Source organism: Vigna unguiculata, chromosome 7 (assembly GCF_004118075.2).
Source record: "Vigna unguiculata cultivar IT97K-499-35 chromosome 7, ASM411807v1, whole genome shotgun sequence".
In the NCBI taxonomy this organism is placed as follows: Eukaryota; Viridiplantae; Streptophyta; class Magnoliopsida; order Fabales; family Fabaceae; genus Vigna; species Vigna unguiculata.
In genome coordinates, this window is record NC_040285.1 from 38,067,310 (window position 1) to 38,088,712 (window position 21,403).

The 21,403-nt window shown below is 30.7% G+C and overlaps 2 protein-coding genes and 1 long non-coding RNA gene across 5 annotated transcripts; all 3 read right to left on the reverse strand.

Moving 5' to 3' along the window:
• Positions 1-1,690: 1,690 nt before the first annotated feature.
• LOC114191884 (lipid phosphate phosphatase 2-like) lies at positions 1,691-6,349 on the reverse strand. Its single transcript, XM_028081330.1, has 8 exons — positions 6,196-6,349; positions 4,364-4,586; positions 4,147-4,234; positions 3,950-4,059; positions 3,746-3,839; positions 2,866-3,054; positions 2,726-2,785; positions 1,691-2,190 (listed from the first exon to the last, which is right to left on the reverse strand). The coding sequence occupies exons 2-8, from the start codon at positions 4,577-4,579 to the stop codon at positions 1,979-1,981; spliced, it is 969 nt and encodes a 322-aa protein (XP_027937131.1). The 5' UTR covers positions 4,580-4,586; positions 6,196-6,349; the 3' UTR covers positions 1,691-1,978.
• A 3,746-nt stretch (positions 6,350-10,095) lies between these two features.
• Positions 10,096-11,850, reverse strand: LOC114189611. Its single transcript, XR_003605697.1, has 3 exons — positions 11,720-11,850; positions 11,532-11,607; positions 10,096-10,389 (listed from the first exon to the last, which is right to left on the reverse strand). It is a non-coding gene; the product is annotated as an uncharacterized LOC114189611 (long non-coding RNA).
• A 2,360-nt stretch (positions 11,851-14,210) lies between these two features.
• LOC114189994 (lipid phosphate phosphatase 2-like) lies at positions 14,211-19,962 on the reverse strand. Of its 3 annotated transcripts, XM_028078730.1 has the most exons (10): positions 19,792-19,942; positions 19,611-19,659; positions 19,418-19,506; positions 18,478-18,702; positions 18,146-18,233; positions 17,832-17,941; positions 15,832-15,922; positions 15,178-15,366; positions 15,003-15,062; positions 14,211-14,626 (listed from the first exon to the last, which is right to left on the reverse strand). In XM_028078730.1, the coding sequence occupies exons 3-10, from the start codon at positions 19,472-19,474 to the stop codon at positions 14,430-14,432; spliced, it is 1,017 nt and encodes a 338-aa protein (XP_027934531.1). In that variant the 5' UTR covers positions 19,475-19,506; positions 19,611-19,659; positions 19,792-19,942; the 3' UTR covers positions 14,211-14,429. The 3 variants fall into 3 exon arrangements, with proteins under 3 accessions (XP_027934531.1, XP_027934529.1, XP_027934530.1); XM_028078728.1 differs by lacking the exon at positions 19,611-19,659 and having other exon boundaries at positions 19,792-19,962; XM_028078729.1 differs by lacking the exon at positions 19,611-19,659 and having other exon boundaries at positions 19,660-19,942.
• Between the last annotated feature and the right edge of the window lie 1,441 nt (positions 19,963-21,403).

Sequence of the window (21,403 nt, forward strand, 5' to 3'; positions counted from 1 at the left end):
ACTGTTTTTGTAATAGTAAATGTTTTCATAGTTTACTAATTGGTAACAAATGTTTGGCAACATATTACAATAATGGAAGTCTTACTCCGCCGTTGACTTATTAACATTTTTACAAAATCTTTTGAAACTGTCTTCGAGATGTGGTAATATATGAATAGGAAAACTGAGACTGTTTGCATAATATTTATTAATAAATATTGAATTTGTCACATATCCATGGTAGGTGGAGTTCGTTTCTTCAAGCTTTTCATGCTCTAGTTGTTTTCATCAGAGGTGTTCTTTGGTTTATTCAGGTGCCATGCATCAATCTCATCCTAATGCTATGTACTTTCAAAACCTTCGACTTAGTTTGTTAAAATTTGTAAGATTGTAAAAAGTTACCAGAAAAATTAAATAATTTTACTTAGATAATATACTATTACGGGTATTATATTATAATGTAATATAGCGGAATTTACTATGTTTTTATTTATTTATTTTACTATCAGTATTCAATTTTAAATTTGAAATTATATTAACTTTATTATTTTACATTCATTATACGTAGAAGTTGTGGAGTTAAAAAATGCTTGTTTTATATAATAATATAATATAATATAATATGTGATAAAATATCATTGCATAAATTCTATTAGAACAAATATTTTTCTATATCTAATAACATAATACATAATAATATGAAATTGAATATTTATAGCACAATATAATTTTAAATGTTATTAGTTAAAAAAAAGTATAAAATAGCAGTTATATTATAAATTAATATAAATATAAGCTCTATTTTTTAATATTTATATGTTAAAACTTTAATAAACGAAATTTCAAACGATAATTGTTTTAAACTCTTATTAGTTAGCAACTATCTTTCAGAAGAGATCTAAAACCGTTATATTTGCTGTCATAGTGATGTCAAATTAAGTTGAAAGCAACTTTTTGTTTAAATGTATTGAAATGGTCTTGATCATTTTAAAGAAGTAAAAAAGAGATTACATTATATATATATATAATTACTAAACTTTAAATCTTAAATTCTTTTTTCATTTCATTTATTAAAAAAAATTCTAATACTTTAATTTTTGTTTAAAATTAAAAGAAGCATAATTTACGACAAATAATTAAGAAATCATGTTAACGTTTTTGATCGGAATTCAAATGATGAATCGTCAAACTAATTTTTTGAATAATAAATCATAATTTATATAAAATGGTAAGATTCACAAATGATAAAAAATACTACAAGTATCAATCAATAGAATAAAAAGTGGTGGAAAAGAAGATACCCAAAACACACATCTAACAGTATTTTAGTGATTTAACTCTAGTTAAACATTTCTACACATCCATATTATTTTTTTTATTAAAATTATATTAAATAATAGCAATACAAGTATGAAACATCTTTTTCGAACTTATCTTTACAGAGAAGTAACTCATTATATTAGGAATTAAAATATTGCTGAACAGTAATTTTATACCAACCAATGGAGAAGCAGACGGTAATTTCATTGTTTATAATTTATAGCTACTGTTAAAAAAGGATTAGAACTATATCAGGTGACAATATAAAGCAAAAGACAAAAACATAAAATGCCAATTTTTATAATACAAGAAAATAAAGTATATTTATATCAAACTACATCAAAGTAAAGTGTAATCGGTCCTAACAGAGTAATGTAAGCAAAAACTAGAGTTACAAAAAGTAAGATAACTTCCTCAAAAAATATATTAAATTTTCTCGACCATTTTCAGTAGAGGAGTTCTAGAAGTTCTATTATTTTGCTCCCTTTCGTCACATTGCAAAGCACCGTATAGTGTATACTTCAATCTCGGGAAATTAAAAGAGAACTAACATCACATCCCAAATTTTCAATCTAACAACCATCTTATCTAAAATGGTTTATCTGCAACTGAAACTCACGAAGCCTATAATTTTTACAGATTATGGACATGTCGGTGATGTTTCCTATGTCTACGGCAGTCAATGTGTTCTTACATTTTGAGATGCTCCTAACATGGGGCTTGAATCCCAGCTGTTGACTCGTGTATCAGCATCATGTTGAGGTGGAATATACACAGATACAGCTTGAAGCTCAGAAGATTGCACATGATGAATCTCATTATTCACGGTAGAGGGCTGAGAACCATTACGAGATTCAGCCAACATTTGGAAATATGCGTGAGGTCCCCAACCTGCATATATACAATTATGTAAATTAATACGCACACAATTGTGATCGAAACATTTTTCTTCAATATCTGAACTAGAACCCATAAAAACATCATCTCAGCCTGGCCATTTTGTTGAAAATTTAACAGTAACAAGATTATCCAGCCCAATTTTTTATTGGATTGAGGCCTATGTTTGGAACTACGGCAAAAGCAATAAACTAAACTAAATTTTAAAATTATAACTACTTGGCATAAAAAGGTATGTTTTGATAAAACAAATTTAGACACAAACATGGAAAAGTTGTATAATCATATTGAGCACTTCGGTAAATTATTAGTATTTATAAGTAACATATACGTGTTTTCTAAATTTAGATCAGACCCACATATTTTGATCAAGCCTGAGTCTGGTTAAATGTCCAAAATGAGAGTAGCCTGAAATTTCAGAAGTGGCTAGACTGATTTGGGCTTGAAAAGTATTCAAAGCAAATTATCACAACAACAATATTAACACATACTATGACGAGATGATGAAAGGAACAATTCATGGTCTTACCATCTAGGTCGTAAGGAGGTGGATAGAATTGTAAGTAACAAAAGGAAGCAATTGTCGTCCCTGGTAAAAGAAAATCGTATCAGAAACTTTGTAAGAGGGTTTATTGAAATATGTAATCAATATGGCAACGATATACTAACCTATAAGACCTCCAGCAAAAACATCTTGCCAATGATGCCAATAATCATCAACACGGGAGACAGCAATCATAGCTGCCACGAGGATCGGTAAGAAAACGAGACAGAGCTTTGCAACATGGCCCCTGCGGTCAAATACCCTAATTTTGCCGGATAGATACCAAGAAAGATAAACAAGACCAGCAAAGGACCCTGCATACAAAAGAAATATGTCATTTCTAAGATATTGACGACACAAAACAAAGTGATATATTTTTGCAATGAACGAAGACAGATTCAAAAGGTTGAGAAACTGAGGCATTTGATATATTTTTACTATGATCTTATTTCTTGTTTACATTAAGATGTAAGGAAATGTTGAAGAAAAACAGAAAAAAAAAAAAAAATTCTTTTCAATAAATCCTTTCCAAGTTCGAACATCTTGGATAAACTACGAGAAAACAAAAGTAGTATGTTTTGCAATTACAAAAGAAAACAAAAATATGTAATCAATCAATACCACGAGAGAATACTTTGCTTATATTTTTTAACAAAGTAAGATCTTTGTAGCCATTGAAAATGACTACAAAAATAGAACCGAACTCCACCTGAATATTCCAAAACAGACCAAATACCTCAACCTTTTGAATTGAAAGTAACATGATTAATCAAGACTGTGCAAGAATCCCTAACAAATACTTTCCATAATGTGAAACTAATTCCTCTAAAACAATTTCTACGCTTGTAGTTCTATTAGAATAGACAAACTTCTTCGGGAACATACTGACATTTTAACTTGTATAGATATCTGGAGTCAATCAGTCCATCTAAATAAAAGCTTTTTCTGTATCTGCAATATTACCTGTTTAAGAAAGAAAAGTTTAAGATTGTAAAGAGTTCTTACAAGAGGTATGTCCGCTGGGGAAACTTTTGTGTCCTTCCTTAATAACACCCTTATCTCCAGTACAGCGAACATCACTTGTTACTGGATCAAACACCTGATCATGTCATGCACCAATAGGGCGTTTATTGAGTAGTTAACTACATAAAAGCTGTACATGTGACATTAACTAGACTATCTAGGAGGTCAATAAAATTGAAAACCCACCCCTTTTCCATCAGGGAAACAACGCCAGAAGAAATCTGGCCTCGGCCGTCCAACACCATCCTTGATAGCATCAGTTATCACCGCAGTAATGAGTACAGAAAATAGAAGGCCTGAGATGCATCCGATAAAAGGTTTCAGTATATCAAAGTGACGTGCAAATATTGACAAATAAGGAATTGTAAGGTCCAGAAATGTACCCAATATAGCATGGTGGAAGTCATAGACATCCTTTCGAATGAAATAATAAACGAGAAAAACGGCCAGTGGTAACAATATGGCTACTATCTGTTCAGGAATTATAATTCAAAATGTTATATCTTTGAGTATTAACCAAGTCAAGGATAAACGAAACATAATATCAGTAATGAATAATTTCTTTGAATTGAAGACGCAATCCAAGGAAGCTAAATATACCGGAACAGCCCAAAAGGGAATAGTATTTCCTTTCAAAGGGTATCTAAGGTCAGTCATCATCCCCTCTCCAACGAAACGGTGAAATGGCTCTATTATATTCAAGACAGCATCGATGATCACAAGAAGCAAAAGAATCAACCAGTCATGCATATGTATCCTTGCCACTCTAGTTCCATGTGATCTGATAGTATGCATACCCAGCTGAATTTCTGGCATTATGTTTCTGCAATTGACACACGGGAAGCTTAGCAGAACATGTGTTAAAGATTAAAGTGCCAAAAGAAGAACGGCATGCGCAGAAACGGAAGAGAGTACAGTACCAAACAACAGGTCACAGTGAAAAATGTGTGTACACACACACACACACACACACACACACACACACACACACACATATATATATATATATATATATATATATATATATGAAAACTTCTATTTATACATATATATCCTCTTATAAAGTGATCCAACAAAATGGAGCATTGGTGGGATTAGATCCAAACAAGAAACAGCAACCAAGCCTTTAAAGATCAATCAGCACCATAATGCACAACCAGGCTTTATTAATTATATCACTAATCTCATAGTTTTTCTTTCTCCGTTTGCCTATGTTTCTAGCAACTAGGCTACCTTCTATCTGATCTATTTTCCTAATATAACATTACTTTCAACCCAAATGTAATTTAGAGGCTGAAGATTTTTTTTTTTTTTTCAAAAGGTTCCACGAGACCTCAATTTCAGAGCTAAGTTTCATTTCATATGCTATGATTGAAATACAGTCAAGTTTAACGGAAAAGTAATGTGAGTGTGGTGAAGTTCAACATACTTTAGTATTTCTGGAACCACAGACGATTATGCAGTCCATGTATTGCTCTATTTTCACTATTTTGCTAGTGGTATGTAATAATATGCGTTGTATTAATGTTCGATAGATATGTAATCACGGGAGCTGGATTGCCCGTGTAGTCAGTTTTGACACAGATAATTCTGCAGTCATTATCAAGTAGCTGAAATCTTTTTCTTATATTTTATTAATTTTGTAAAAATTGAAAATAAATAAATAAAATAACGAAATTCTACTCTCTCTCTCTCTCTCACTGCAGAGAATTCGAATTCTTATACGTATCCTGGCTGTTGGCTTTATTGTTAGGTCGTGGGATCTTTATTACCTGTTCTGTTTAAATCTGATATCTCTCTCATCCTTCTCATCCTCTCCTAAAATCTCACAATTATATTAAGAACACACAGGATCGCACAGTTCACTTCTGTTTCAGTCACAAAATTCAAAAAGACACTCTCCTCTACCACATTCCCTTCTATAGTAAAATCACTGTCAATAAAGGCTACACGCTCTGCATAACAGAAAAAACTTGCAAGTAGTATAACTTATGGTCACAGCATCAAAATATCACCTTGAACCCAAATTTAAAAAAATAAATAAAAAATAAAAAGCAAACACAGTGTTGCATCGATCTGGTCAAGATGTCTTATATTTTTCTCTTTCAGCAATTACAGAGACAGAAAATCAAGGGCTTCTCGTATTACTACAATAATTATTACTCCAAATTTAAAATCAAATCACATAAAATCAAAATCCGACAGGTGAACCACCGAATCGAAAACAGTTAGACTATAAACTTTTATTTATTTTTCACTCGTCGTGGTTTCAAGAATTAGAAGAATTTTGAACTCCGGTTACTCAATTAGTTGTGGTTTTGAGTTAGAACAGAAAATAATAAAAGAAAAAAGAACATTCGCAGTAGAGTAGGGAAAGCGAGAAAGCCGTGTTTTGAAGAACAATGCAATAGAAGAGAGAGTAGCAAAGTCACCTGCAACTGCACGTGCACGAGAATCGAGGCAGGCGAAGGAGAAAGAGAGAAAGAAGGCTGAAATGTAGATGGGAACGAAGGAGGATTGTCTGCAAGGCCTATTTCAAAATGACAAAAAGAAGAAGGCGCGTGGGGATTATTAATTAAAAGGAAAACACTTTATTTATTACTTTTTTTTTTTATCTCTCCTTTTAATATTTAAGACTTCTCCCAAAGTATACCACTTAATCCGTGGTTTAACAAAACGTTAAACAAGAAAAATAGGGAGCAAATGTGAATATTTATAAACATTTCTTGTTAAAATAAAATTAATGAAAATTTAATGAGTTAAATTAAAATTTGTGTAATATGTATATCTATTTAAAGTGAAATCAAAAGTTTAATACCGTTTGATAACGATAAAATAGCATTGGAGATGTTTTAAGTCTTATTCGTGCTTATAAGAAAATTATTATCTTCATATATATTAGATAAGAGTAAAGATATTCTTATTAATATATATTCATAATTTATTTATATTTATAACAATTATAATTACAACGCACAACAAGATTCATTAACTTTGTGTAAATAAATTATATTTTTCTTTTACTTTTATTTATAACAACTATGGTTAGTGAAAGGAGATAAATCAGATTTTAGTAAAGAAAAAAAAAATACACGAATGGTAAGTGGAAATCACTATCATGTTGATATTTGGTATTTCTTTATTTTAAATTTGAAACTCAAACCTTTTATGTATAAAATTAATATAAATATTAAATATAACTCGTTAAAGTAATATATATATATATATATATATATATATATATTTTACTTTAATAGATATTTATTTTTTTTACTTTAACGAATTCTAATCAATATTTATATTAATTTTGTTTTAAATTTAAAAATAAAAAAATACCAAATATATATACGCACATACAAACATCAATTTTTACTAATATCTATAATATTTTATGGCACAGAGACTCTTCGATTTAATATAGAAAAATTATTTTCTTTTCATTTACTTTTAAATATATTCTTAAAGTAACAACAAAAAAGTTATCGAAATAGTCGGTAACGTAAAAAAGTAAATCGAAGAAATTAATGAAACTAGAGCACAGTGGAAAAAACAAGAGAAATAAAAAGTCTAAAACACGGCGGAAAGAAACTTTTAGAAGGAAAAAAAAATACTCACCTTCTTCATATAGTTAAATTAAATATTTTCAAAACTTTGAATTCCATGTATAACAAAATTTAATATATACGTTAAATTTTAATTTTAATCCCTTACAGTAAAACAACCGCAACATAAAATATAAGCCAAACAACATCTTTATTCTCGTTAGTTTCAAATCAATTCAAACCGTTGTTAGAATTTCTTTTCTCGGGACATACTCACAATTTTTTCAAGATTTTGTCTTAGACTAATCTTAGCTGAAATGAAAGGTAAGTAAGCTGAATAAAAAGTTGATGTTGGACAAAGAAAAAAGGAATCTAAAAATAGTTCAGATTCTAATTACACTCTTTCACCTAAATTATTTATGTTTTCAAGAAAATGAATACATTTAAAAGAAACTACAAAATTAGCTATAAATTCTACAAAAATTTAATATGTTATATTAAATCATTATTATTTGTTGGTGATTTGTTGTTTTGTTTTTCAATAATGTGAACAACACTAGAGAGAAAAAAAAAAGGAAAAAAACAGGAGTAAACTCTAAACAGCAAGTGAGAACCACACTCTCAATCCATTCACAAATACACCAATGAATTATTATTATTTTTAAAAAAGGTGAGGAAATACCATTAAAATGTGAACACCTTTATTATTAAACGTTTTTTTATAAATATTTTGTGGTCGAAGCATCTCTAAATGACAATATAACTAAACCCTTCACACGCTTTTGGCTTTTCCTTTTCTTCGTTTTGACCACTCATTCAATATTTGCATTGATGTCTCCCTTTTAGGAAGTATAGTGGAAGCTAGCGTGTAAGTTTGTCACATGGCAGCAATCACCCATTTTAAATTTTAGAACACCTAAAAATACATTTATTTTTTCAATAGGAACACCTAGATGCACTTTCTGTACAAAATTATTTGCCTTTTTTTAACATTAGTTCAACTACTTGGTATTAACATCATTGTTTGAAAATATGATTAAATATATTTTTTTAGTAAAAAATCAAAATTAGTCTTTCTTAAAAACATTAAATTAATTTAGTTTAATATTTTTGGAAATACGTTAATTTAGTTTTTAAAACCATTTTTCTTAAAGTTTATTTAACATTTCAAATGCGTTTTGTAATTAACATTGAAACGAAAATATGTTAAACGGTTTAAACAAGTTAAAATACTATAAATAAATATATTTAAAATATCAAATAAACTTAATAAAAAATTGTTAAAAAAAACTAAATTCATACATTTACATAAGTGAAAGAACGAATTAATTCAAAATTTTTAAAAATAACTAATTTTAGTTTTCACTGAATATCGAAAGATTAAAAACATATTTAACCTTATTAATAAGGAAAGAAAAAGAAAATTTTTGTTTTTATTTTTTTTGCGATGATTGTGATTATTTAATTTCTGGGCAAATATGTTGATGGAAAGTAGATGTTAAACTAAGCTTATAAAAAGCAAAAGGGCAAAAGAAAGAGGAAGTTTATATAGATGATGAAAAGGAGGATGAGAATGTCTTGTGGTCAGGCTTTAGGGGTATAAAATAATAATACTAAATGATGCTTAAGATGGATCAAACAAAAGAGACAATGTACGGGAAATAGATTCACAGTTTCAGAGTTTCAGAGGATCCAAAAGTTAAGTTTCTCAGCTTCTCTTCAATAATATTTTATTAGGTTTGAAAATTCAACCAAAAAAAAAAAAATTGGGTTGGGAATTTGGGTGTTACATATTCCTATATATACCTAGCGTGTTTGGAGAAAACTGTCGACGGAAGCGTGTGGTGGAACTGTATTGTCATTTTTGGATTAAATTTATTTCCCACTTTAGTCTTTTGAATCTTCAAGTTGTTCTCGCTTTCGATCTTTTCTTTTTTCTGCTACTGTTTTAGATTCTGGGAAGTTATTAATTTATCTTTGTGAAAATATTTGCATTGTATTTGGTTTCAGAAAATTAAAAAGAAAAAGAGAGAGAAAAATGTATAAGAAAAATAGTAGAAATTTCATTACGAAATTTCGGTGATAGTGTAAATTGTTCACGGGATAACAAAATGGTGGTGGAAGATATTTTAGGGGTATGCATAAATTAAAAATGAAGAACACAAAATAGTTAAAGCTATTGAAATTGAACAAGAAAAAAAAAGAGAATGAATGTATCATTGATGAACAAATGTCATGAAAACTTAGTGGAAATGACATAGAAACAAAAAGGTGTCAAATATGGGAAGATAACACGTCATTATGAGACTTGTATGAAAATATTTTTGTCAGAAAGCATCTATCGGTCTTTTTCAACTTTCCTTTTTCTCTTTTCTCAAATTAAGTTGTTAACATTTTTTTTTCTTTTACCTTTTTAAAAAAAATTAAAAAAATATTCGTTCAACGGGATTTCTTCAAAATGTACTAATATATCAAGGGTGAAGTCTGGTATTTATTTAATATCAACTTTCAATAAAATTAAAAGGTAATTTACACTGTTCTAATTTAGGGACAAGTCTCCGAGTCTTAACTTTCTCTTATTTGTAATTCACATTATTCTAATCTATATAGTGTAATATTGAAGAGAAAAAGAATGTGATGCTTCTTCTAGAAGAAATCCAAAACTTTTACCTTAAAAGACATCCCAGTTTTGCAAAGGTCATGTTGAAAGTATGGTGTTGAACAGAAAATGATAAAATGATAAAATGTAACAAAGGTAAATATGTGACATCCCATTTAAATAGATTAATCTACTAAACAAAACGTCGCATAGTTATAATATTTAAGAGCAACGCTGACAAAAGAAACCAGAGTTAAGGAATGTACTTTAACAGTCATCCATAGGAGTACCTAGAGGAAAACTTGGGCATACAACCATGCCATAAACAACACAATTCTAAAGTTGAACAGTTGTGCAAAAGAAATGCTCTAGGAGCATGGAATTACAAGGCACTAGGGCCATAGAACTTCTTCGGAAATCATAGCAACGGGCCCACTAGGCTGCACTGCTACCACCCTCAGGCCTACCTCCAAAAGTATTCCCATCTGCTCCCACCAATGGTGATCATCGCAAAAGAGAAACACAACAAGAACATACACAAAACGCAAGGGTAAGCTAATATAATAGGAAACTCATCATAGTGTAAAAGAACAAGTACATAAACATTCTCAAGCATACAACACAGAGGCACATAAGTCATGTTATGGCAAACAAGCAGGACACTATGACTCAATTATCCGGATACATATACTAAGATCGAATTCACTGGACGCTTGCACTTGTGGTGGCCTCTACTGCTATGCAGAGCCATTGCCAATGGGTTTCACCCTACCACACACAAGGTTAGCCTTTAAGCGTCTAAGGCCATTATCCTGCCAAAGACTAGGACCTCCCGCTACTCTCACCACTTGGGTCAGTTTGCTCTACTTGAGACTCACTGACCCTTTAGAGTTTCGGGATGCGATCCTTACTTGAATCCTTATCTTAATATATACACTACACGCCACCATAGAGTCTCCCCACGAAACTCATGGAATTACGCCTATCTCACAATCAGAATCATGTTTCTCATACAATTCCCACCTCTTTTTGGTCATTCATCCAATTGTTATGTTAAAACATTCACGAAGCCACAAAATCATGATCAATCTCATACTAAGCATGCCAATTTCGTTCATAAAGACCCAAACACCCAAGTATAATCACGTACATCATTTTTAGGAGGAAAAAGTCTAACCAAATATTTACAACAAATCACCCAAACAGTTAAGAAAACATGTCACACATTCGCAAACTCGCTCAGGCGAGACGCTGGCCTCACCGACGCAACGGATTCTCGCCCAGGCGAGATGAGCAACGTGGGATTTTCACGAATTCTCGCTCAGGCGAGACCTCCTCGCCTGAGCGAGACAGGGCGTCGCTCAGAACGTGGACTGGTCGCCTAGGCGAGTTCTCGTGGCAGTGAGCACTCTGCTTCTCTCGCCTAGGCGAGACGAGCTCGCTTGGGCGAGAATAACAGATCTCACCACTGTTTTACGCATGCAAGGCAGAAAAACAACACTACCAACATCCAAAAGCACATGCAACTCAGTTTCATTTGATAAAACACACTACTCAAGCTTATAAACACAGATCAACCCAAAAGAAACACACAATGACTCGGACTGGCGAATCTAGCTTCCCTTACCTGTTCAGGAGAACAACCAAAACAACAGATTCGAACTAAGGCACCACAGCTCCTGGAGTTAGGAAAGAGCTGGAACCTGCAGATTTGGTATAGAGCGAGGTCAGGAAACTAAAACCCTAACGTGACCAACGCGCACAACTGTGAGAACTGAGGAAGGAATGGGACAGAACCTCCAAGACTCCGCTTACCTGGGAAAAGGAAGGGTTTTGGTAGCTCGAAGACGAACGGAAGTTGTGCCCTAGCAGAGCACTTTGCTGGAGATTAGAGTGTTTTGAGGGAGAGAACCTGCTTCTGTAAGGGAGACAAGAGCCAAATGAGACAACTGAAAGGGTATAGGGTCCTACTGAAGGGCTGGCCTTGGGCCTCCGAAAAGACCAGGCCCAAAACTCTAAAGCACAGAAAAAGGGCTTACAAAATACAGGGTAATAAATTACTAAAATAGAACAGAAAATATAAAAGAAAACAATTAAAGTAGTGACCTAAGTTGTAATAAACATCACTATTAGACTAATTATTATCCTGTTTGCAATGTTCTCAGAGTATCATATAATTTTTATTTTTATTTTTTCTAGCAATTATTTTTCTCAATGCATTTCTTGATATCTCAACCATTATTCAATTTTTACTAGTATGTTGACTTTATTCGATCATTATTCAATTTCACTTCTTAATCTTGTCCTTAATATTTTTATCTACTTATTTCATTCTTTTTTGTATATTTACTTCAATATCTTTTTTATCTCTCAATTTCGACCCCTTCAACAATAATATTATTTTTCAAAAAATTTATGAAATATTTAGTTATAATTCTAAGAAACCCTCAATAATTATATACGTAAACTTTTGGTGCAAAATTTAAAAGATATTGTCTTCCTCGTGGGACATTAATAGTTGTTTGATAGGAGTGATTAAATCCGCTAATAATTAATTTTGTTATGAGAAATGTACTTTAAATAAATAAATTTTATAAAATTAATTTATAAGATAAGATTTAAAATTACGTAAGTAATGTAAATTAATTTTATCTAATTAACATGATATGTCCAACCATATATAAGAAAAATGTATAAATATTTTTCAATTTTGTGATTTGAAATATTTATTTATTTTACGAATGATTTTTATGTTATATATGGTGACAATAGAAAAATATTAAAAAAGTGAAGTTTTTATCGCATGAGCTTGCAATGTTAAGGGTATAAAATAAGGTGTAAACTAAGTGCTTACATGTGCGAAACTTAATGGAAGAAGCGTTGAGTTGGCATATATGATGGCACTGTCCCCATATCACGCCTCCCCCAGATCATCAAATATATTATTTCTAGTTTTCTTCACAAGTTATAGGACAACACGGTTTTTAAATAATAAATTCTAAAATCAGATTTCTTAGTTAATCATCACTTATTTATTGCCCAAAGATTACGTGTCTCTAAATTAACCAGTCTTTTGTATACAAATAAATATGAGTTATGCTCTGTTTGTCTCTGTTTGTGCTGGACAGTCTTGAATTCCCTTTCTAAAGCTTATTGTAGTTAGAAAGGCTATTATGATAGAAATATTTGATAATATTAAGAAGAAAAAAAAAGAAAAGTTTTGTGATTACAATATGAAAATAAATAATAATAATAATAATAATAATAATAAAGGTTAAATCTGTTTGAAAATTTTAAATTTAGATTTAAAATTAAAATTCGTTAAGATCTCAAATTTTAATATATTTTTATATTTAAACTTCAAAAATTAACGAATATATACTTTAACCCAATTATATTACTTTATTACGATTACGATTAAATATTGTTTCAAACTTATCTATAAGTCAAAAGATATTAAATGGTTTAAACAAGTTAAACGTAATTAATTATGTTGTTTAACATATTAAAAATATTTAACATAATTTTCTTTTTATTTTTAGAGTTTGAAAATCAAACTAAAATAATGTTTGAAATATGAGCATATTTCAATTTCAATTAAAAATTAAAAATATATTTAAGAAATATAATAAAATAATTAGTATAGATAACTTTTACTGTCATGATCAAACAATCACGAAAACAGGAATTGTTTAAATTGTGAGTGTAATTTGAAAATAATATAAAGCATAATCAGCAGATTGTTTATACAATCAATCCTCTGACCAGCATTACAAATATTTTATTTTCACTTTCTTATTTTGGACGATACATGTCAGATTAATAATTTTGACTCATTCCATATTTAGGCCGCATAAATCAGATCAAAATAAACTGTCTTACATAAAAATTATGAATTAATTTTGTTGATCCATCTCAGTTAACTACATGCACTTTACTGACATAAATAAACCAAAATAAATAAATTTCACATTTAAAATGAAACCCCAATGATTGTATACTTTACTAGTTCACATTTTTCAAATGTGAGATTAGGTCTATCTAATCCATGTAACTGTGAGATTAGGTCTATCTGATTGTTGTATATTCCAGACACTTTCTTTAAAAAACCATTTAATAACTCATTTTATTAATATAGAGATAATAACTTTAAATTTTTATTAATTTACTTATATTCATTAGTATATCAAGCAAATTAAAACGTTGAACCTGTACCTAACTAGTCAGCCTTACCCCGATGTAAATAAAGCAGTACAGTTCCCAGTGTAACTTTTTTTCTTATTTAGGTAAAAAAAGATTCTATATGTAAACAAAAAAAATTGCAAATCAGGTGTCATCTATTAACATGATCTTATTCAGCAGAAAGCAGCCGCCATTTTTTCATCTTTACAGTGGCAGTGCCAATAATGATAATAATGCATGAACAACATAAACGTGAGAAGTTGCTAAATCTAAGGTTTCAGAGTATACAAAAAAGTAAGGAAGCAGAGGGAGAAGATTAGAGCAAGAGATGAGTAGTTTAAGATTACTTATGTGCCATTTCCATGGCTTCCAAGGTTGGGCTACGAAAAGGGTAAGGCGTAAAAGTATCACCATTTCTCCTTGGTTCTTGATTCGTAACCCCTTCCTCCATGGCCTGCACAACGGGCGACTCTCTATCATTGTTTCCATTGTTGCCTCGTGATTCCTCCATTGCTCGGAAATATGCATATGGACCCCATCCTGAAAAAGAAATAAAGCAGTCTTAGTAGAAGAAGACATGACTCAAATGAGTACTATGTTAAGAATCACTCTGTATGGATTTTTGGACCACATGAAATGCTGCTAATTAAACATACGCAAACATTTTATGATGGGTAAAGGGTGGCCAAATTAAGTCTAATTTCTAAAAACGATCCTTAAGGTTTCCAGACTGATTTATTAGTACCTCTATAAAAATATGAGTGTTTTTAAGAATTTCAATCAACATGTCAAATTTCAAGATACACAAAATGATAGACTGAGTATAATGCAAAATTAAAACCTTGGATAAATCAAAGATATAAACAACATGTCTTGCTGATGATGATAATAATCATGAATAAGATAGGGATGTTACCTTCATTACTATAGGGGGCAGGGAAGAACTGCATATAGCAAAAGGTTGCCACGACTAACCCTGAAAGAAACATCACACAGTAAGATGGGTTTCACTTTTATTTAATTTTTTCAAAATGACTTCTGATATTTAATCCATTAATCCATAGCCTTTTTATAGTCCATAAAAGACAAACCCAGAAGTCCTCCTGCAAACACATCTTGCCAATGATGCCAATAGTCATCCACTCGTGAGATTCCAACCATGCAAGCAGTAAGAAGGGGAAGAAAAACAATGCATAGTTTTGCTATGTGCCCTTTTTGATCAAAAGCTTTAATCTTTCCCGATAGGTACAGAGAGAGAAAACCTAAACCTGCAAAGGACCCTGCACAACAACATTTATCAGAAAAAGGCCCATACACAAACAATTTTCACTACAAATACAAATGTGCTATATTGTAATCCGATGAATAATTAATTTTCTGATAAACTAAGTAAAATAACATTTACCAATTTCCCACTCTTCCTATTATTAAAAGGATGCTCGCTTTTAGCTAACATTATGCTTCTAACATAATTAATGAGCATTACGAGAAACATAATTACCATTGCTCCCACCAAATCAAGCACAGAAAGAATGGGACCACCCAGCAGAACGAAAATTGTGAAAGGTTTGGTACAGTTGGATATTCTCATCCCGAAAACCAGCTTTTTGTTTCAATTAATTTTGTATTTTATCATGTGAAAGAAATATCAGAGTAGTCCTAAATTTGATTGCAAAGAAATACCAAAAATTAACACAAGTATGCTATTGAATCAAAGTTTTGTATGAATAATAATTGATACTCACATGATGTGTGGCCGCTTGGGAAACTCTTGTGTCCTTCTTTTATATCGCTCTCCTTGCCATGACACACCACACCTCCCCATTTATCATAGTTCTGTAAAGTTAATCAAAGAGAAAACGATTAACAATGAGCGCTTTCTTTAGCAGCTATCCACTGCATAAAATGACAGATATACTTTTCTAAAGGCATCTGACAGCTCTTATCCACAAGACAGACAAAAACATCGTGTAACCAAGAATATTTGAAGAGACACAAAAGTGAATTTAGAATACATTTTAATCTGGATGCTGTTAACAAGAGATGCACGTCCCATAACGGTCTATTAGCCTGTGAAGGAACCGAATCCATGCTGTTAGTTTTCGAGCTGTGCAAAATTCTTAAAACTAAAAGTGTTATTAACAAAATTAATTTACTATTTTAAAATACAAGTTAATGGTTAACTTCAATGAAGTTATTTTTATATGACTGTAGATTCCTTGTTCAGTGGGGAGAGGGTATAAAAAAGTTTTGCTAAGGCTATGAATCTCACCTGATGTAGATATTAAAGTGAGGTAACCACGAGATTAATTTTGTTGGGAATTAGTATTTTACTAAAACTTATTTCTTAATAACAAAAAATAATCTATTTTACAAAATATTAAATGCTTGGGATAATATGAAGTGGGATAATATGAAGTGAGAAGTAGGATAAAGTTGAAATATTAATTAAAAATAAATTTTCTTTTAAAAGAATAAATTAGGAACATCAAAATATGAAATTACCTAAATTCAATATTATAATCAATGATGATAGAAAAAGTATTTTGAAGATATAAGGAAAGTTAGTGAATATATAAAATAAGTCAAATAATTGAGAGAAAAAAATATATATAGTGTAATAGAAGAATAATTTTGTAAATGAAACATAAACAAGAAAGAAGATAAGTGTTGTAAGTCACTTTATAAACCAAGAGCTTTTACAATTGCATGTTCAGTTCAAAGTTATTCATTATTCTTACATCATAAATAAATAAATATATTAAAAAAAGCATCAATTAAATGTATGTTTTTTATTTAATAATTAAGGTTTGTGTTTTTTAATATGCAACACACAAACAAAAAAGAGAAATAACAAGTGTAATTAAAATTATGATGAAAGAAAAACACTTTCAAGATTTAGTGAATTTAAAGGAGAAAAAAATGAAAAATTATATAATAAAAAGTTATTATTTAAATAGAACGTAATTAAAAAAATGAATATAAATTTTTAAATTAACTAATAAACTAAGAGTGTTTTAATACGGAAAGGAATATTCATCCCGTCTTCATATTTGATTTATAGTATATTTTTCATGTCTATGCTTAATCATGTAAGAATTTCTCATTAAAATCGAAATAAATTTAGATAACACAAAGACAAGTTAATTTGTCATTTCTAAATTTTAAAAACAAAAATTAATTATTATATCCATGAACAAATTTGGTAAAATATTCACCTTTAGGATCTCTTATAAAATAGTTAAATACATACTACTTAATCACTCAGGTCTATACAAATTACAAAGGTCTATATAATTTACAAAGTTATGTGCATAGAAACAGCAAGTTATTTACAACTTCATCAATTTATAAGTAATTCTCTTCAAATAATACTTTTTTTTATAAGTTTTTTAAGTAATTTTTATTAGATATTCTTCCTTTAACAAACTCTCTTGGTAGATCCCCACGACTATTTGTTTTAGGCAAAGACATAAAAGAATGGTATTTGACTGTATTTTTATTGCCACTCTGTATCAGCCAAAGTTCTATAAGAGTTTTCAAAGTGACCCTTCCCCTCTTATAGGCTAACAGACAAGGGACAATACAATTATTTTTCTAGTTAGTTTGTGAGTCATGGCCTTGTCTCCCCAAATTTTGGAATATTACTACTTGAGTGTTGATTTATTAGAAGTTTTTGTTCTAAGGTATCCAACATTTGTGTCCCCTATAACCCTTTGTGACATAAATTATAGTAGTTGTGTACCTCCACTCCATCGGGGAAGCAACGCCAAAAGAAATCTGGCCGAGGCCGGCCAACTGCATTTTTTATAGCATCGGTTAAGACCCCAGTGATCAGAACTGCAAATAGCAAGCCTGTGGTACCAAGTAACGAAGCACATTAACACCTATTCACCAATCTCTCCACTAACAGATCCATAAACCAGTTAAAATCAACTTATACAGTTTCATTTTCTTTATTGAATGAGTAGTTTTAAAGATTAAATCTAAGCAAAATGAACCATCAGATCTCGACTAAAATACTCTTGACTAGGATGCATGACAAAGGGAAAAGGTTACCCAGAACACTGTGGTGTAAATCGTATACATCTCTCCTGCGCATATAAAAGAGAAGGAAAACAGCCATTGGCAACAGAACCGCATATAACTGGTCATTAGAAGAAGAACAGATAATTAGTTAAAAATTTTAGCCCCAAATAAAACTAAGCTATCTCATTATTTTCTATCATCTCTTAGACGAAATTTCCCAGGACCAAGACAAAAATAAGAAGTACATGTTTTATAAAAGATCCAAGAGGCAAACTAAAAGATCCCATAGACTAGGAAGCAACCTACTGAACTTTCACTTCAAACTATTATTATGCAGTAAAAAAGAATAGAAAAACACTTACAGGAACAGCCCAAACGGGCACCGTGTTTTCTTTCAAAGGATATTTAAGGTCTTCCATCATATCCCTTCCCACAAAGCGATAAAATGGTTTGATGATGAAAAGGACAACCTCTATCACTATAAGAAGCAACAAAATAAGCCAATCACGAACGTGATTTCTTGCGAGTGCGGCTCCATGGGACTTGATAGTATGAGCCGAGGGATCAACCGGCACCCTCATCCCTCCCTGCCCCGACATAATCAACAATCAAGAAATTAAACATCTAAATAAATTGGGAGTAAAGTTGAGCAAGAAATTATTGGCACTGCACATGCATATATATTATACTAGCTAGCCCACAAGGCAGTACATAATTATTATAGTTGGAAGCATTTTCATTCTCCACCACATCACATGATTGGTTTTACCCCCAAACAGGGAGGGCACAAATCTGGCTGGCAAAAGTCATGGTTCAAAATTGTGGTTCACAATCATAATTACAACAACAACTCCAATACTTTTCGAAATTGAAACTCAGTTACAAGTTGCCTACATTTGTCCATAGTTTTTAAAGTCACCTTACACCATGCATAAACTCATTTTCCGATGGCTTTCAAAAACAAAAGAATGATTTCCCAAAGCGTTTGAAAATGAGTAATGCAACACAAGATGTTATCAGAGTTGTGCACAAAAATTAAATGCTACAGAACCAAAAGAAGAATTTTGAAAAATTGACCCAACAAATTTGATTTTATTCTCTGGGAACTCTTTCGATATAATTTCTCAGAGTATGTTCTGACAGTCTCCTCGCATTCCATTATACTGGTTCACCAATGTCTTTTTATTGAGAGATTCGAGGATAAAAAATGAAAAATAACAGAATTAAACAGAGTACTACTACAACAGGGTAGAAGAAAAAGAAACTAAAGAGAAAGAAAGAGTAAAGGAGAGAGTTAACAACCTGAAATGATGCCCAAAACCTTTGGAAAGAAGAGAAACCCTGCCACCCCGAAGCCATAGTAGAGAATTTACGAAACCGCGGCGACTAAACTGTGATTGTCATCACGCACACAAATGAGAGAAAGTGAGAGTAAGAGTCTTATCCCAAACAGAGAAACCAACAATAGAAAAGTATCAATAAATTAAGGAGAAACCAATTGGAGTGTAAGTGGGGAAACATCAACAACTTCTTCTGTCTGTTACCTTTTGAAAAGTCACAAATGTTTCAGTGAGGGAAAGAAATATTGAGATTTTTCTCTCTTGAGATATTATCACACAAGAAAACTGTTGCTCACAATTCAGAAGTACCAAAACACTCAAAATAGAATAACTGACCGCTTTGAAATGAAATGGCGCGTGTTGTTAAGGAGCAGTTCCTGTTTAATCCAAATTCTAGATCCCAGGTAACTAACTCCTTTTCCTCTTCTGAATAAATTCAAATTTGCTAAACTGAGTCTTAACCACAATTTTTTCAACATTATATGTTGTTCAACAGATTCAACTGATCAACCAAATAATGAAACATGTCTTTGTTACAATAAATTGCTGTTGAAAGTTGTTATCTAAAATAAAATATAAAAAAAGCTAATTTATTTTAATAATAATAATTAAATAGGGATATGTTGAAGAGAAATAAATTATAAGTACATGAAATGAAACCAAAATTTGTAGCAACGAAGAGAGTTTAATTTAATAATGAAATTATTAAAATAGTTAAGTTTATATGGTAGCCAAAAGGTCGACATCATCCATTTGCAAAATGGGTCCGATGAAGTTAATCAGACTATATATTAAAGGTCCTACAGCTCAACCTTTTCATATGGACCACTATAATATATGCATTGATGTCAACTTTTGGAGTATTACAAAATTCAAATAGTATAAGTCATAAGGATTTATGCATAGTCAAATTATATTTTTATTTTATTTATTTATTTATGTATGTCACGTCCCTCTTGAATCAAATTTAAATATCAACAAGTATAACTCACTTTCTAGGCAATAACCTCTCTCTGTGTACAAAAAAATTAATTAAATTTTGAATTATATAAATACATTATTCAAAGGAGATTTGCAACTTATTGACTCATCCATTTCGTTTTGATTTTTCATATATATATATATATATATATATATATATATATATATATATATATATATATATATATATATATATATATATATATCCCCTTATTCCCGTCCTGAAGATCTTAACCAATGAACCTACCACACATACCTGAGATTAAATATAACAGTCATACAATATTTACTTTTTTTAATACATTATTCAAATATAATTTAAATACCTTAATGTTGTACAATATTTAAAAAATGATGAGGTCAGAAACTATATCATAAGAAGTCAATATTTCAAACGTCCATAGGAGAATGATGTTACAGACAAATTATTCCATGGCTAGAACACTGAACCATTTGGCCAAATACGAAAATCAGCGACAGAAGTTTGAAGAGACAACGTTGATGTCCCACAAATAAAAGTCACCAAAAGAGGCTTAGTGCTGAACCTTCTTTGCCATCCACTTGTTCTGGATTGGCTGTTGCCAAAGATTTTTTTTTTCCTTAAACACAACTTGATTGTGGAAGCTGTCTATATCTAACGCCATTTTTTCTTTACTAACCAACATGTTTTAGTGCTTTCCTCTGTATCCATTTTGTTCTAATAACCAATAATTAAAAACAATAATTAACTAGTGTTTCACATGTAATGTATGTTGTGTGCATATAAACTTGTAGTCAAAATCAAGTTAATGACCGGATGGAAATTAACGTCTGCTTTAAAAGGTTGTCCTGTTCCACAATGGCTAAAAACAAGTTTTCATCACAAGGAAAAATAAAATATCTGGTTTTAATTTTTTACACTATACTAAAGAAAATTAAAATTAACTGCTTAAATTTTTATGAAAATGGAATATATAAGACTTTGTTC